The 17,222-nt window shown below is 44.2% G+C and overlaps 1 protein-coding gene across 1 annotated transcript in view; it reads right to left on the bottom strand.

The window, feature by feature from the left end:
* Window positions 1–3,015: 3,015 nt before the first annotated feature.
* Window positions 3,016–17,222, bottom strand: part of STK26 (serine/threonine kinase 26) — a 59,651-nt gene continuing 45,444 nt past the window's right edge. The window contains exons 7-12 of the mRNA XM_060756068.2: window positions 15,825–16,010; window positions 11,738–11,886; window positions 8,864–8,957; window positions 7,368–7,430; window positions 7,138–7,274; window positions 3,016–5,613 (exon numbers count right to left, since the gene is read on the bottom strand). Of these exons, the coding sequence (XP_060612051.2) occupies window positions 5,589–5,613; window positions 7,138–7,274; window positions 7,368–7,430; window positions 8,864–8,957; window positions 11,738–11,886; window positions 15,825–16,010 (654 nt within the window). The 3' untranslated portion in view covers window positions 3,016–5,588. The remainder of the gene's footprint in view (window positions 5,614–7,137; window positions 7,275–7,367; window positions 7,431–8,863; window positions 8,958–11,737; window positions 11,887–15,824; window positions 16,011–17,222) is intronic.

The raw sequence follows: 17,222 nt of genomic DNA, 5'->3' as shown, positions 1-17,222 counted from the left end.
ATTTATAGTTCACCTACAATGGAATTGAACCAAACTTGGCACACAGAACTCTCATGACCAACAGAAACTACTGGAAGGGTTTGGAGGGTTGTAAAATTGGAGTTGTAGTTCACCTACATCCAGAGCGCACTGTGGATTCAATACAATACAAAACTTTATTACGGTCACTGAACAGCACAAAGTGGGCACAAGCACTCTGGGAAGGGAAAATAATGATGGATCTGGACCAGACTTGGCACAAATACTCAATATGCTCAAACATGAGCACTGATAGAGTTTGGGGAAAATAGACCTTGACATTTGGAAGTTGTAGTTGCTAGGATGTATAGTTCATGTACAATCAGAGCATTCTGAATGCCACCAACAATAGAATTGAGCCAAACTTCCAACACAGAATCCCCATGACCAACAGAAATACAGTATACTGTTGGTATTTCTCCCACTTTGTAACCACTCCCTTCCCATTTGCAGCCCCCAATTCTGGGACTAATTGAAAGTAGAAAGGGGGATGAAGAAATATCTAATTAGTAGCATATATACCCAAGTGTTGTCCCGTCTCTCTTTCCTTTCCCCCCCTCCCTCATCCTTTCCCTTTTTACATCCTTTCTTTTCTTCCTTCCCTTGTTTTCCCTCAAAAACCTTTCCATTCTCTTCCTTCCTTCCCTTATTTCTTTTTCCTTTGCCTTCTCCTTTCTTACCTTGATTTTCCTTACACCTTCCCCTCTCTTTCCCTTTTCTTCCTTTTTTCCCTTGTTTTCTTTAATACACCTTCCCCTCTTCCTTCCTTCCTTCCCGTGTTTTCCCTCACACTTTGCCCTCCTTTCTTTTCCTTCCTCTTCTCTTCTGTCATTCTGTCTCATTTTCCCCCATACACCTTCCCCTCTTCCTTCCCTTCCTCTCTTCTTCTGTCCTCCCATCTCATTTTCCTTCATACATCTTCCCTCCTTTTCCTTCCTTCCTTCCCATGTTTTCCCTCATACTTTCCTCTCTTCTTTCCTTTCCTTCCTCTTTTCTTGTCGTCCTCTCATTTTCCCCCACACCTTCTCTCCTTTCCTTCCCTTGTTTTACCTCATATACCTTCCCCTCTTCCTTCCCTTCCTCTCTTCCTTCTGTCCTCCCATCTCATTTTTCTTCATACATCTTCCCTCCTTTCCTTCCCTTGTTTTCCCTCATACTTTCCTCTCTTCTTTCCTTTCCTTCCTCTCTTCTTGTCATCCTCTCATTTTCCCCCATACACCTTCTCTCCTTCCCTTTTCCTTCCCTTGTTTTACCTCATACACCCCGCTCTTCCTTCCCTTCCTCTCTTCTTCTGTACTCCCATCTCATTTTCCTTCATACATCTTCCCTTCTTTCTTTTTCCTTCCTTCCTTTCCTTGTTTTCCCTCATACTTTCCTCTCTTCTTTCCTTTCCTTCCTCTTTTCTTGTTGTCACTTCCCCCATACATCTTCTCTTCTTTCCTTTTCCTTCCCTTGTTTTACCTCATACACCTTCCCCTCTTCCTTCCCTTCCTCTCTTCCTTCTGTCCTCCCATCTCATTTTCCTTCATACATCTTCCCTCCTTTCCTTTTCCTTCCTTCCTTCTCTTGTTTACCCTCATATACCTTCCTCCTCTTCTTCCTTCTTTTCTTCTGTCCTCCCGTCTCGTTTTCCTTCATACACTTTCCTCCGCTCTTCCTTTCCCTCTTTCCTTCTTCCCCCCTCTTCATTCCTTCCTTCTCTTTCCCTTTTCTTTCTTTTCTTCTTGTTTTCCCCCTCATACACACATTGCTTTCCTTTCCCAGTGACATCGCAGAGGGCCACTTCACCTAGCAATAGCTTCTGTGGTGCAAACATAAACGCACACACACACACTTTGATATATAGCAGGCATGGGTAAACCCAGGCCAGGGGGCCAGATGCAACCCTTTGGGCTCTTTTCTCAGGCCCTCTTTTCTCTCATCATCCTATCCTTCCTTCTTTCCTCCCATTTTCTCCTTCTCTTCCACCTTTTCTTCCTTCTCTCTTTCCTTCCTCCTCCCCTTCCATCCTTTCCGCCTTCCCTCCCTTTTGTCTTTCCTTCCTCCTTACCTCCATTCTCCCATCCCCTTCTATCTTTCTACCCTTTCGTCCTTCCTTCCTTCCCTCCCTCTCTCCTTCCTTCCTTTTCTCGTCTTTCCTTTCCCTCTTTCCTTTATCCTTCACTTCCTTCCATCCTTCTCTTCATCCCTTTCTTCCTTCTCTTTTTTCCATCCTTCCTTTTTTGTCATGCCTTCCTTTCCTCTCTCCCTTTTTCTTCTTCCATCCTTCCTTCCCTCTCTTTTGTCTTTCCTTCCTCCTTACTCCCTTCCCCCGTCTCCTTCCATCCTTCTACCCTTTCGTCCTTCCTTCTGTCTTTCCTCCCTCACTCTTCTCCTTCCTCCTTGTTTCTTCTCTTTCCTTTATCCTTCCCTTCCTTCCATCTCTTTCTCCTTCGTCCTTTACTTCCACCCTTTCGTCCTTCCTTCCCTCCCTCTTTCCTTTCCTCGTCTTTCCTTTCTGTCTTTCCTTTATCCTTCACTTCCTTCCATCCTTCTCTTCATCCCATTCTTCCTTTTTCCTTTTCTTCTTTCTATCCTTTCCACCCTTCCTTCTTTTTTGTCTTCCCTTCCCTCTCTCTTTTTCTCCTTCCATCCTTCCTTCCTTCTCTCTTTCCCCCCACCTTCCCTCTCTCCCTCTTTCTCCTTCCATCCTTCATTTCCTCCCTTTTGTCCTTCCTTCTCTCTTTTCCTTCCTCCTTCCCTTCCATCACTGAGCAGCCAGTCCTCCAAGTAGGGAGTACCAGCATGCGGCCCCCAAATTAGAAAGTTTGCCCATGGCTGATATATAGCGTCTGCAATGAGAAGGGAAAGGTCATTTCATTGACAGAGACGTCTGTTGCTCATAGGATCCCAGCAAATGAGGTTCTGCGAGAAGTGGGTTCTGCCTTTCCATCCGATTGTGTGAATAATTCATTCTCTTGCCTAAGAGAGAGGTACAAAGGAGGCCCGCCAGAGGTGTACAGAACTTAAATATTTTATTTTGTTTCTTAAACTTTCCCACCGTCCTCCGCTGCCCCTCGCTGGCCCCCTCCCTCAAAAAAACAACAGTGATGAGAGAAGCTTCATTTATAAACGGATTTACAGGACTAAAAGCTACAGGGAAGAGCGCTACGCTTCTGTCTCGGCGACGCGGTTGTTTTGTAAAGCTTCCGATCAACTGTATTTACAACTTTTTTTGCGGCTTGTACATTTATAAAAATATCTCTCTTTTTTTTGTATTTAATCCATTAACATTATCGTTTTCAAAAACTATGTCCTGACTTCTATTTTATTTTATTTTTTTACTCCTCGGATATAAATTTTTCTAATTGTGTCTCAAGTTATATAAGCGACGAAAGTTTTTATTTTTTTCTTCTTTAGCAAACATTTCTTGGAAAATTAAAACAAAAGGAGTTAAAAGTAATGTCTTTTTTCTCTCTTATTTTTTTTTACAGTGTAGGCACCATTGAAAATAATTGCCCTTTGCAATCCCAACCCCACCCCTATCTCTTGCCAGCGTCTTTATATATCTATTACCTTTTTTTAAAAAAAGGATGTAATAATGGCAACTTTTTGAAACTAAAAAAAAAAATCAATATTTGCTTGCAACTCTTTCAATATTTGGCAGATAGACTTCAAATCCTTTTTCTAAAAAAGCAATGGACTTTTGTGCAAAAAAGAAAAGATAAACATGTGCAGAGCTGAACTATAAAATTAAAACACATCCAAGACTTCTTTATCAAAAATAAATTTACACCCACATGTTCCACAGCTAAGGACTGAAATACAACCCCACACTTCAAACTTCAGCATAATATACAGATTGGGTCGAAAAAGGGAGGAAAAAAAGAGAGAGATTAACCCATCTAAACAGTACCATAAATATATAACTAAAAGCGAGTTTAATAATTCAAAAAATCACCCTTACTGCACAGTACTACCTTTTTGTTGTTGTTGTTGTGTGTGAAAGAATATCTCTAACTCAGTTATTTTGCATACTAACGGGTAAATATATATATATAGTAGAGTCTTGCTGATCCGACATAAACAGGCCGGCAGAATGTCGGATAAATGAAAATGTCGGATAATACGGAGTCTCTGACTGTTACCTGTCCAACGTGGAACTGGACACCTAGAATATTAACAACAGAGACTCAAAGAGTTAAGGCAAGGCAAGGCCTCAGGGCTAGAGCGGCCCAGCAGGAAGTGCCCGGATAAGGAAGAGGAGCGTGGAAATCACAAAGGGAAGGAGGGAGGACGCTTCCGCTTCCGGTCCTGCCTCTTTTCCCCCTTTCCTCCCTCCTTGTCCTCCTCGTCTTGCCTTTTTAACTTATTGGGAACTGAGAGAGAGTTGGGGAGCACTCCTTTAATTGAAGGGGAAATGCAGCAGGAAGTGGCCGGATGCGGAAGAGGAAAGGAGGGAGGACGCTTCCGCTACTGATCCTGCCTCTTCTTCCCTTTCCTCCCTCCCTCCTCCTTTCCTTGCCTTTTTCACTTACTGGGAATGGAGAGAGAATTGAAGGTGAAATGCTGAAGGAAAAGGGGGGCATCAGATAAGAGTGTTGGATAAGATGGAATGTCGGATAAGCAAAAGTCGGATAAGCAAAACTCTACTGCATATATATTACATATATAGGGAATTAAGCGCATGGTAACGCAATTCTATGTAATTTTTTTGAGAACAAAGCGTATAAATATCTCATAAGGAAGAGAAAACCCAAACATCGCTGGTGTTTTGTCGCATGCGTTTTGATACCTGCTTGCGAGGAATATTCTCCCAAAATGGAAAAAAAAGAAGGGGGATTCAGTGAAGCCGGATTGCGGGTCCATTATTGCCCCCCCCCCCCCCCAAGGACTTCCGCAACTATATTGCTTTTTAACAAAATTCTCCTTACCATGATGAATGATTTAACCAGAAAGGGGAAAAAAGACACTTACAAACTGTTCACTAAGCTACAATGTGAAACTCGCAAAGCTATCGGCATATTGCTCTCAAAAACGGGAGGCGATTGCGGAGCGGCCTCGGAAACATCGGAACCCGTTTCCCCAAAAAGCCGCAGGGTTTTACAGCGTTTCGCCAGCTAGAAAGTTGGCCAAGGGTTACATATTTTGGTGGAAAGCCACCCCGTTTCGCCATTCTATGGGTCGCTTTCGAACCAAAGGAGTGAGAAGACCATCAGAAAAATGTACTTTTCACCAAGTGACTGAATGGGCGTCGTCCACCTCCAGATCTCGCAAATTGCCCCTAAATTACACCTAGTAGCTAAACGCATGGTGTTTGTTCTCAACTGGATTAAATTGGTGGAAACTACCCTATTAAAAGTTGCTCTTTACAAATTAAAATAAAAAGGGATGTGTCCCGGATATACAAAAAGAAGAAGAAGAAGCCATCACGAAATCAGTAGAGTCCGGTCCTTTGAAATCCCCCGATCCTCAGATAACGTCGCAATGATCCCGAAAGGCACAAGGAGCTGACGACCAAAGCATCTGCCAAGCTTTTTCTAGAGTATGTTCTGGTGGGCCGGATGCCGGATTGAAACGGCATCCATTGCTTAGGAGGAGTCGTTCACGGAAAACCTGGGGAGAGAAGTTTCCGGTCAAAATCACACTGCGATTCCGAATTCTTAGAGGCTCCACATCTATCTATATCAGTGATTCCCAAACCATCTCCAAACATTTTCTTCTCCATCACCAAACCCATCCTTGTCCATCACCAAACCCATATTTCTCCATCTGCAAACCCATCCTTCTCCACCTCCAAACCCATTCTTCATTTCCAAATCCATTCTTCTCCATCTCCAAACCCATTCTTCTCCATCTCCAAACTCATCCTTCTCCATCTCCAAACCCATTCTTCACCTCCAAATCCGTTCTTCTCCATCTCCAAACCCATCCTCCTTAATCTCCAAATCTGTTCTTCTCTATCTCCAAACCCATCCTCATCCATCTGCAAACCCGTCCCTCCCCATCTCCAAACACATTCATCTCCATCTCCAAACCCACCCTTCTCCATCTCCAAACTTGTCCTTCTCCATTTCCAAACCCATTCATCATTTCCAAATCCGTTCTTCTCCATCTCCAAACCCATTCTTCTCTCTCCAAACCCACCCTTCTCCATCTCAAAACCAGTCCTTCTACATCTCCAAACCCATTCATCATCTCGAAATCTGTTCTTCTCCATCTCCAAACCCATCCTCCTCCATCTGTAAACCTGTCCTTCCCCATCTCCAAATCCATTCTTCTCCATCTCCAAATCCATTCTTTACCTCCAAATCCATTCTTCTCCATCTCCAAACCCATCCTTCTTAATCTCCAAATCCGTTCTTCTCTATCTCCAAACCCATCCTCCTCCATCTGCAAACCCGTCCTTCCCCATCTCCAAACCTACCTTTCTCCATCTTCAAATCAGTCCTTCTCCATCTCCAAAGCCATTCATCATCTCCAAATCTGTTCTTCTCCATCTCCAAACACATCCTCCTCCATCTATAAACCTTTCCTTCCCCATCTCCAAATCCGTTCTTCTCCATCTCCAAACCCATTCTTCTCCATCTCCAAACCCACCCTTCTCCATCTCCAAACCAGTCCTTCTCCATCTCCAAAACCATTCTTCATCTCCAAATCTGTTCTTCTCAATCTCCAATCCCATTCTCTTCCATCTCCAAACCTTTTCTTTTCCCTCTCCAAACCCATTCTTCTCCATCTCCAAACCCATTCTTCTCCATCTCCAAACCCACCCTTCTCCATCCCCAAACCAGTCCTTCTCCATCTCCAAAGCCATTCTTCATCTCCAAATCTGTTCTTCACCATCTCCAAATCTATTCTTCTCAATCTCTAATCCCATTCTCTTCCATCTCCAAACCTTTTCTTCTCCCTCTCCAAACCCATCCTTCATCTCCAAACCTTTTCTTCTCTATCTTCAAACCCATCCTTCTCCATCTCTAAACCCTTTCTTCTCTTGTCTCCAGTTCCATTTGCAACTGCTCATCTCAGGTTGCTTCCTAGGGCTCTTTACACTATGTCTTCCCTAGAAGCAAAGCCACTGGCATCCATTACGGGAAGACACTGCAAGGGACACTATAGAAATGAAGGTCGAGTACTTACTTCTGAAATTTCTCCATCAGCTTCTTCACCATCTTGTCTGTGATCCCTGGACACGTCGTTTCAGCTAAATTGATGCTTTTTTCAAGCTCTTCGATGGCCTTCTTCCTGCTGGCGTTATTGGTGTCTTGCTGCTTGAGCTGCAGAAGGGCAGAGGGACAAGATCTGGTCAAGGGGTGAAACATTCTCCATAAATGCTTCGGCTGGAGCCTAAGACCGAAAGGAGGACTCACCTCGGCAAAGACAGGGGTGATAATCATGGATAAGCAGCTCAGGGTTTTCATGAGATCTTGGTCCTGGAGGTGGGAGAAAAGCAGCGTTCAAACATTGATTTTACTAATTTTATCGCTACCATTGCGACAGAGGGCGAAACAGAAATATTCAAAGAACATCCCACTTTTTGGCTACAGAAAAGTCACCACTATCTAAAACAGTGGTTCTCAACCTACCTAATGTCGCGACCCCTTAATACAGTTCCTTATGTTGTGGTGACTCCCAACCATAACATTATTTTTGGTGCTACTTCCTAACTGTAATTTTGCTCCTGTTATGAATCGTAATGTAAATATCTGATATGCAGAATGAATTTTCATTCACTGGACCAAATTTGGCACAAATACCCGATACGCCCAAATCTGAATACTGGTGGGGTTGGAGGAGATTGATGTTGATATTTGGGAGTTGTAGTTGCTGAGATTTATAGTTCACCTATAATCAAAGAGCTTTCTGAACTTCACCAAGGATGGAATTGAATCAGACTTGGCCACAGAGAAATCCCATGACCAACAGAAAATGCTAGAACGGCATGGTGGGCATTGACCTTGAGTTTGGGAGTTGTAGTTCACCTAAATCCAGAAAGCACTGTGGACTCAAACAATGATCAATCTGGACCAAACATGGCACAAACACTTAATATGTCCGAATGTGGACTCTGGTGGAGTTTGGGGAAAATAGACCTTGACATTTGGGAGTTGTAGTTGCTGGGATTTATAGTTCACCTACAACCAAAGAGCATTCTGAACCCCACCAATGATAGAATTAGACCAAACTTCCCACACAGAACCCCCATGATCAACAGAAAATATTATATATTCTGATGGTCTTCGGGGACCCCTCTGACGCCCCCTTGCGACCCCCCCCAGGGGTCCCGACCCCCAGATTGAGAAACACCGATCTAAAAGCAGTGTTTCTCAACCTTTTAACCTGGACGATGTAGGGAAGATGTAGGGAAAGAGGGAGGGAAGGAAAGAAGGAAAGGGAGAAGGAAGAAAAGAGAGACAGCAGAAGAGAAAGAAAAAGGGGGAAGGAAGGAAAGAGGTAGAAAAGGAAGGAAGAAGAGAAGGAAAGACAGGAAGGAAGGAAGGAAGGAAGGAAGGAAGGAAGGAAGGAAAGAGGGAGTGAAGGAAGGAGGGAAAGGAGGGGAGAAAGAGGGAAGGTTGGCCACAGCAACGCGTGGTGGGTACAGCTAGTAATAATAATAATAATAATAATAATAATAATAGTAAATAAAAATGCAAAAGAGTCCTTTTGGTTTGGATCATTTACATCTTTTCACACTCTTGACTATGGGATGGCCAAGCGTACCATAATCCCCATTGCTAAGCAGTAACGGTGTGCAAGTGAGAGTGTCATGCAATTCCCGAAGTACCAAGAGCGATTAGGGCTTGGACTGAAACTGCTTCCAAGGATTGGAGAGAATAAGAAAAGAAGGGGTTCTGGCGGGACGTACTGTTCCGTTCTGCAGTTTCTTGGCATCTGGCTTCTTCCGAACGGTAGTAAAACTCCACTCTGGGTGAGAATTGTTCTCCTTGTTGCTAGACTCCCTGATGGGGGAAAAAAGGTGGAAAAGAGCAATGATGTTTCAGGCCACAGCGCTACTGCATTAAAGCCCGTTCGCATGTTAATTGGAAAGACATCCATTTGGTTTATGTGTTGCCGAAGCAGAAGAAACAAAGACTAATTCCAAACCTGGAGAGAACAGCTGACCCCTGCGATTTCCCCAAATGCGGGAAACTCGACTGCAAAAGCAGTGTAGTCAGTGCCCTAAAGCCGTCGTTCTCAATCTTTCCTCCTTCAAGTGTTTTGGACTTCAATTCCCAAAAGCCCCAGCCAGGAATCATGGGAGCTAAAGTCCCAAATGGTTGGATAACCAATGTTGGGATTCCTTTCTCTGACCCCTGATAGCAAGAGTGGCCTTCTTCTCTACCATTCTCACAACAAACTTATACTGGAGCTTCACACATGAGGCTTTACACACAAAGCCTTCAACCTGGAGCTTCTCTCATCGAAGCTTCTCACACCAGGCCTACTCACACTGAAGCCTCCTCTCACAGACTAAGGCCTACCTCACACTGTTAGGCCTTCTCTCACAAAGGCCTACCTCATACTGTTAGGCCTCCCCTCACAGACTAAGGCCTACCTCACACTGTTAGGCCTTCTCTCACAAAGGCCTACCTCATACTGTTAGGCCTCCTCTCACAGACTAAGGCCTACCTCACACTGTTAGGCCTCCTCTCACAGACTAAGGCCTACCTCACACTGTTAGGCCTTCTCTCACAAAGGCCTACCTCATACTGTTAGGCCTCCTCTCACAGACTAAGGCCTACCTCATACAGTTAGGCCTCCTCTCACAGACTAAGGCCTACCTCACACTGTTAGGCCTTCTCTCACAAAGGCCTACCTCATACTGTTAGGCCTCCCCTCACAGACTAAGGCCTACCTCACACTGTTAGGCCTTCTCTCACAAAGGCCTACCTCACACTGTTAGGCCTCCTCTCACAGACTAAGGCCTACTTCACACTGTTAGGCCTTCTCTCACAAAGGCCTACCTCATACTGTTAGGCCTCCTCTCACAGACTAAGGCCTACCTCATACTGTTAGGCCTCCTCTCACAGACTAAGGCCTACCTCACACTGTTAGGCCTTCTCTCACAAAGGCCTACCTCATACTGTTAGGCCTCCCCTCACAGACTAAGGCCTACCTCACACTGTTAGGCCTTCTCTCACAAAGGCCTACCTCATACTGTTAGGCCTCCTCTCACAGACTAAGGCCTACCTCATATTGTTAGGCCTCCTCTCACAGACTAACCCCTACCTCACACTGTTAGGCCTCCTCTCACCGACTACAGCCTACCTCACACTCTGAGGCCTTCTCTCACAAAGGCCTACCTCACACTGTTAGGCCTCTTCTCACAGACTATGGCCTACCTCACATTGTGAGGCCTTCTCTCACAAAGGCCTACCTCATACTGTTAGGCCTCCTCTCACAGACGAAGGCCTACCTCACACTGTGAGGCCTCCTCTCACAAACTACGGCCTACCTTATACTGTTAGGCCTCCTCTCACAGACTAAGGACTACCTCACACCTTTAGGCCTCCTCTCACAAACTACGGCCTACCTTATACTGTTAGGCCTCCTCTAACAGACTAAGGACTACCTCACACTGTTAGGCCTCCTCTCAAAGACTAAGGCCTACCTCATACTGTTAGGCCTCCTCTCACAGACTAAGGCCTACCTCACACTGTTAGGCCTCCTCTCACAGACTAAGGCCTACTTCACACTTTTAGGCCTCCTCTCACAGACTAAGGCCAACCTCATACTGTTAGGCCTCCTCTCACAGACTACGGCCTACCTCATACTGTTAGGCCTCCTCTCACAGGCTACGGCCTACCTCACAATGTGAGGCCTTCTCTCACAAAGGCCTACCTCATACTATTAGGCCTCGTCTCACAGACTACAGCCTACCTCACACTGTGAGGCCTTCTCTCACAAAGGCCTACCTCATACTGTTAGGCCTCCTCTCACAGACTACGGCCTACCTCTCACTGTGAGGCCATCTCTCACAAAGGTCTACCTCACACTGTGAGGCCTTCTCAAAGACTGAGACCTTTCTCCCACTGAGGTTTACCTCAGACCGAAGGCTACTAAGCTACAGGCACACCTGCTTATTTATTTATTTATTTATTTATTTATTTACAGTATTTATATTCCGCCCTTCTCACCCCGCAGGAGACTCAGAGTGGATTACAATGTACACATATATGGAAAACATTCAATGCCAAAGACACACAACACATATAGACAGACAGTCAGAGGCTATTTAACTTTTCTGGTCGCCAGGGGAGCTGTCGCTTTCATCGTCCAACTGCGACACTGATGAAGTACTTCAGCATTCCCCGCCTGCTTTTGCTGGAGTCTTTTTTATGGCCTCGTAAATTAGTTAAATTAGCCTCCCCACACATAGGTGGTACCTAATTTTCCTACTTGACAGATGCAACTGTCTTTCGGGTTGCAAAGGTCGACAACAAGCTACACAATTGGTCAGAAGCTCACTCTGACCTGGGCTGGCTTTGAACTCATGACCTTTTGGTCAGAAGTGATCTTAATGCAGCTGACACTCAGCCAGCTGCGCCACAGTCCCAGTGCTTATACAGAACTGCAGTCATTGCATCCATTTAACCCTTTCAGTGCTTGACTCACATTTTTGTAATTAAAAATACTTAGTTAATGTTCAATACTTCTGATAGACTGGCCTTCCCTTCTACCATTCTCAATTTGAGCTCTTTGACATGGCAACCCCTTTAGTCCCCAAACCCAGACTTACGAATCGGAACCATCAGAGTCAGTTTCGTCGCTGCTGTGCCCTTCGGCTTTCCACCTCTTAAACCTGTCGATCAGCTCCGTCAGGTAAGACGTCTTCTTGGCGTTCTTTAGGATGAATTTGTGCTTTAGGAGTTCCTTTGCTGTGGGGCGCTGGAAGAGAGATAAAGGGACATGGTCTCAATCCCCTTTTTTGCTGGAGAAGGAGCAGTCTATTTTAAATTTCAATTTTCTTCTGACTTTTAACAAATTTGCTGAATTTTATCATCTTTTTAAAGCCTAGTAAAGTTGCCCTGAAGAACACAAGTATGGCCAAAGGGCAGGACTATTGATATTGGTGCACAAAACACTTCCAACATGGGTTGTTGTAGGTTTTTTCGGGCAATATGGCCATGTTCTAGAGGCATTTCTCCTGACGTTTCGCCTGCATCTATGGCAAGCATCCTCAGAGGTAGTGAGGTCTGTTGGAACGTTCAAAAAGGACCTTAAAACCTGGCTCTTCTGTTGCGCCTTTGGCAAGTAGGTGCACAATATGATACCATTGCACCCCTCAATGCCCTTCCCACTGGAATACACGCCCTCCACATGGTAAGTTTAGCTTCACAACTCTGTGTGTTTTTATGAGTTCCCTGCAAATAACTTGCTCCTATTTTTATCTCATTCGAGTCTTTTAATAATTTTATCCTGTACATGTGGCCCGCCCATTGTTATTGTGATTGTGCTTATTGGAATGTTACTTTATGACTGTATTTATAATTCCCCCCCCCCCTTTATGTAATTTTGATATTGTTTATTGTTTATGCTTTGGTTATATCTTGTTGTAATATGTTGTCCGGAATTGGCCCCATATAAGCCACTCCGAGTCCTCATTGGGGAGATGGTAGCGGGGTATAAATAAAGATTATTATTATTATTATTATTATTATTATTATTATTATTATTATTATTATTACACATGCATTAAAGCCCTCTCCATTCCATGACCAGGCCTAAAACCAGACTGCGATGGATCAAGATAATCGGTTTCATCCAAGAATGCTTGGAGCTGAGAAGCTACCACCTGATCTCCAAAAAAGGGAGATTAGAAATAGACTGGTAGTTATTTAATATTGAGGAATCCAGGGACACCTTCTTCAAAATTGGTATCACTATTGGCTTTTTAAGGCTCAAAGGCATTTGTCCCTGTTCCAACGAGGCATTTATAATTCTCGTAAACCACTCAGTCAATCCCCATTAGCAAGTTTGATAAGCCAGGAAGGCCTAGGACTAGATTTGACTGTAAAATGAGATTACATATGCTAAACAAGAAATACTTTCTAATCTGATGCTAGTTGTTGTAGTAGAGCCTGTGAGTAACATTACAAACAGTAGAATGGGTGCCAGAGGGGGGAAAGGGTTCCTCGGAAGCAGGAATCTGATGATGAGCAGCAGAGGAGGAGGATCCGGGACATATTTACAGCACCTACAGATGAGGAGTCGTTTGAGGGATTCTCTGGGGATGATGGGTCAATAATAATAATAGTAACACTTTATTTGTACCCCGCTATCATCTCCCCAAGGGACTCGGTTCGGCTTACATGAGGCCGAGCCCAAACACAACAATACAAGCAATAATCACAACAATACAAGCAATTAAAATAAAGAATATAGACAATAACATACAACATTATCAATAAGACAATGAGTGAAGAAGAAGGAGACCCCATGGATTGGACTAAGAGAAGTGCAAGCTATTTGTGAGGAGCCAACAACTAGTGATACCTTTATGGGGTTCTCTGGGGGTGAAGACTGGCAATCAGGGGATCCAACGGAGTCTTGGGGGGACCTAAGTCTTGACAATGGAGGGAAAGGCAAGGGAATTCGCGTGAAGAGCTGGGAGCAACTGCAGGGGATAATGCTGGGGCGGTGGTCTGTTCATCTTCTGATGATGATTTGTAAATAAAAGTGGGTTCAGGGGTGATGGGTACTTGCAGAAGGCAAGGTGTTGGTGAGCGTTCGTGTGCTGGGTACTGTGTATTGGAAAACATTCTTGTAGACTTGTTGCTGTCTGTTTCGTGTTCAGCGTTGCATCTGCAGTTTGGATTGCCTGATTTTTTGCGTGTTATGGGCTGTTGGGGTTCAGCCTGTGTGTGAACCTGAACCTGATTCTCTGATTGCTGAACCTGAATCTGATTCTCTGATTGTCTTTCCTGATGCTACTGAAAATGTATTTCTCCCTGAGGTCAGTGGCTTGGAAAGTGAAACTACACATTCTGATGAGAATGTTGCAGAGCCAAGCGGTGATAACTCTCCAGAGGAAATAGCACCTGGCTTCCTTAATGAGGATAGAAAAGGACAGATTTGGAAAAACAGGAGTGAATTGTAGAGTCTGCGAAAGTCAAGCAGATTAAGGGAAAAGGAAGCTCAGGGTTCAAAGCCTGGAGGCGTGTCATGAAACAGTTTCTTCAGTTTTGAGTGCCTCTCGACGGGCTGTCTCATTAGATCAGGCATCGTTTAGATTGAGGCATTACCTTGGCAGATTTCCCTGTTTCCCGTGGCCTACATCCCAAGAGACTTCTAGTGCTCCAAGTACGGTTAGTGATTTGCTAATAGGTTCCAGGTTTTTACAGTGTTGCTTTTGGAATTTTGATCTAATTCATGGATATTTCTGACTGCTGAATTTTACTGTGGCTTTTTGACTTTGCATTTTCCTCTATTTTGTAACCATTTTTCATCAATAAAAAGGGATCGTTTTTTCCCACAGTCAAGTGTGGTGGATTGTTATCTTATGGTCTCGTTTCCTGCTCTGGATTGCAACATGGACTCGGATTTGCTTTTCGTGAATGTGGACTTCTCCCTTCCTGGACTTGGACCGGCTTGACTAAAGACACTGCTTCTGCCGACACTGGAGCAACGCTGTTTTGGATTTCTCCCGCTTCAACCCTGGACTTCAGCTGACGACGCTTCTCTTCCTGTGGCCCCTCCTTTTGTTAACCATTTGTGTACTGTGCCTTTTTGTTTTGCCTCACAGAGCTTTGTTTGATTCGTTCCTTTTGCATCCAGTTAATCTGGATTATATTTCTGTTAACCTTTTTGGACCAGGTCTGGTTGTTTCTTGAGTTTTGACCAGTGGCACTGCATTTAAGTACCTCTGCGTCCTTTCCCTTTTGTTTTAATAAACTCTGTTTTGAAGCCACTTTTGAGTCTGGCCCTTTAAGATGTCTGTGATTCTAACACTAGTATACTACAAGGGGTATTTTTAAGTAAGGTCCGTTTTGTTGTAGACAATAGTAATTCGCGCACATACCGCAACGAGCGCGTGCGTCGTGTACCGGCATGCCTCCAGAACAACTGTGCTCAGTTTCCGCTCTGTAGCTAACCTATACGGTTCTGTTCTGTGCTTTAAAATGTTTAAGACTTATCAACTCACCCTCCGCAAGTGAGGTTCACTCAGTGATACGGTTTTTGTCAGCAAGGAACCTGCCTGCTGCAGAAATTCATCGACAGATTTGTGAAGTGTACGGTGATACTGTTATGAGTGAAAGCAAAGTGCGTAAGTGGGTACGACAATTCAAAGATGGCTGTGACAACGTCCATGATGAGGAGGACGTGAAAACGGCAGTGAACTCTTGGTTATCGGAGCAGGCAGCAAGTTTTTATGAAGAGGGTATTTTAAAATTGGTTCAGAGGTATGATAAGTGTTTGAACAAACTTGGCAACTATGTCGAAAAATAGAGTGAAGTATGTACTTTCTGAAAATAAATTTACTTTTTTGAAATAAACTTTCGTTGTGTACTTATGTTCAAACGGACCTTACTTAAGAAATACCCCTCGTATTTGAGCTGATAAACGATTCCAGTCTCTTTTAAAACTGCACAAACTATCAAAGCCTTATGAATATATCCTATATACTTCTTTCCTGAGATAGATATTATTGTAAGCTCCAACATCTTGTGACCAGCTGATGTTTATTTGTTCCAGTTATTGATGTCTTTTGAATCACAGGACAAACAACATGTAACATTCATTCCTATTTTGAATACAAGGACAATTAAAAGTAAGACGTACAAATGTGAATATAGAATACAGAGTCAGGTCGAGGCAAGACTTACAAACGTTGGGTCCTTGTTGAGACACGCATCTATAAACTCTTTGAAGGGCTTGCTGAAGTCCCCTATTAAAGTGGGAGGGTTGTTCTTGGGGATAAGAAAGAGCACTCGCATCGGGTGCATGTCGGAGTTGGGCGGCTCTCCTTTCGCCAGTTCGATGGCAGTGATTCCCAGAGACCAGATATCAGCCTAAAGGCAAAAAAGAAAAAGACACCTCAACCCGCAGGAAGCCAGACATTTTGAACTGTAAACAGGAAGCACAACCTCCCAAGAGCTACTAACCTGGAGCTAGGATACAAAATAATGGCTTCAAACGACAGGAAAGGTGATTCCAACACAACATTAGGAAGAACTTCCTAACAGTTAGAGCTGTTCAGTAGTGGAACTCTCTGCCGAGGAGTGTGGTGGAGGCTCCTTCTTTGGAGGCTTTTAAACAGCGGCTGAATGGCCATCTGGGATCGCACCGGGATTGTGGCGCAGCTGGCTGAGTGTCAGCTGCATTAAGATCACTCTGACCAAAAGATCATGAGTTCGAAGTCAGCCCGAGTTGGAGTGGGTTTCCAACCAATTGTGTGTAGCCTGTTGTTGACCTTTGCAACCCGAAAGACAGTTGCATCTGTCAAGTAGGAAAATTAGGTATCACCTTAAAAGTGTGTGGAGGCTAAATTAACTGATTTATGAGGCCATAAAGAAGACTCCAGCAAAGCATTCCAGCAGGGAAGTATGCGGGGAATGCGGAAGTGCTTAATCAGCGTCGCAGATGGACGATGAAAGCGACAGCTCCCCTGGTGGCCAGAAAAAAAAGTTAAATAGCCTCTGTATATGTTTGTATGTCAAAAATTGGCATTGAATGTTTGCCATATATGTGTATACTGTAATCCGCCCTGAGTCCCCTGCGGGGTGAGAAGGACAGAATATAAAACCGCATTGAGTCACCTAATTAGGCTGAAAAATGCGGGAATAGAATTAAAGCAAATAAATAAATAAATAAATAAATAAATCTGTCAGGGGTGCTTTAGAATCATAGAATCATGGAATCCTAGAATTGGAAGAGACCTCATGGGCCATCCAGTCCAACCCCCTGCCAAGAAGCAGGAATACTGCATTCAAAGCACCCCCAACAGATGGCCATCCAGTCTCAGAACACAATTTTCCTGCTTCTTGGCAGAATGGGGTTGAACTGGATGGCCCATGAGGTCTCTTCCAACTCTACGATTCTATGGAGTGGCTTAAGGTTTTGAGCACTGGACCATGACTCTGGAACCATGAAACCCACTGGGTGACCAAGGGCAAGTGGCACGCTCACGGCCTCAGAGGAAGGCAAAGGCAACTCTTTCAGTCGCCATATTTGAAGGCACACAACAATAACAAACCATAACTACGTAATTATTATACATCTGA

Source organism: Anolis sagrei, chromosome 10 (genome assembly GCF_037176765.1).
Source record: "Anolis sagrei isolate rAnoSag1 chromosome 10, rAnoSag1.mat, whole genome shotgun sequence".
Lineage (NCBI taxonomy): Eukaryota > Metazoa > Chordata > Lepidosauria > Squamata > Dactyloidae > Anolis > Anolis sagrei.
Note: the sequence above shows the minus strand (reverse complement) of the source record. Positions and strands in the feature narration are given on the sequence as shown.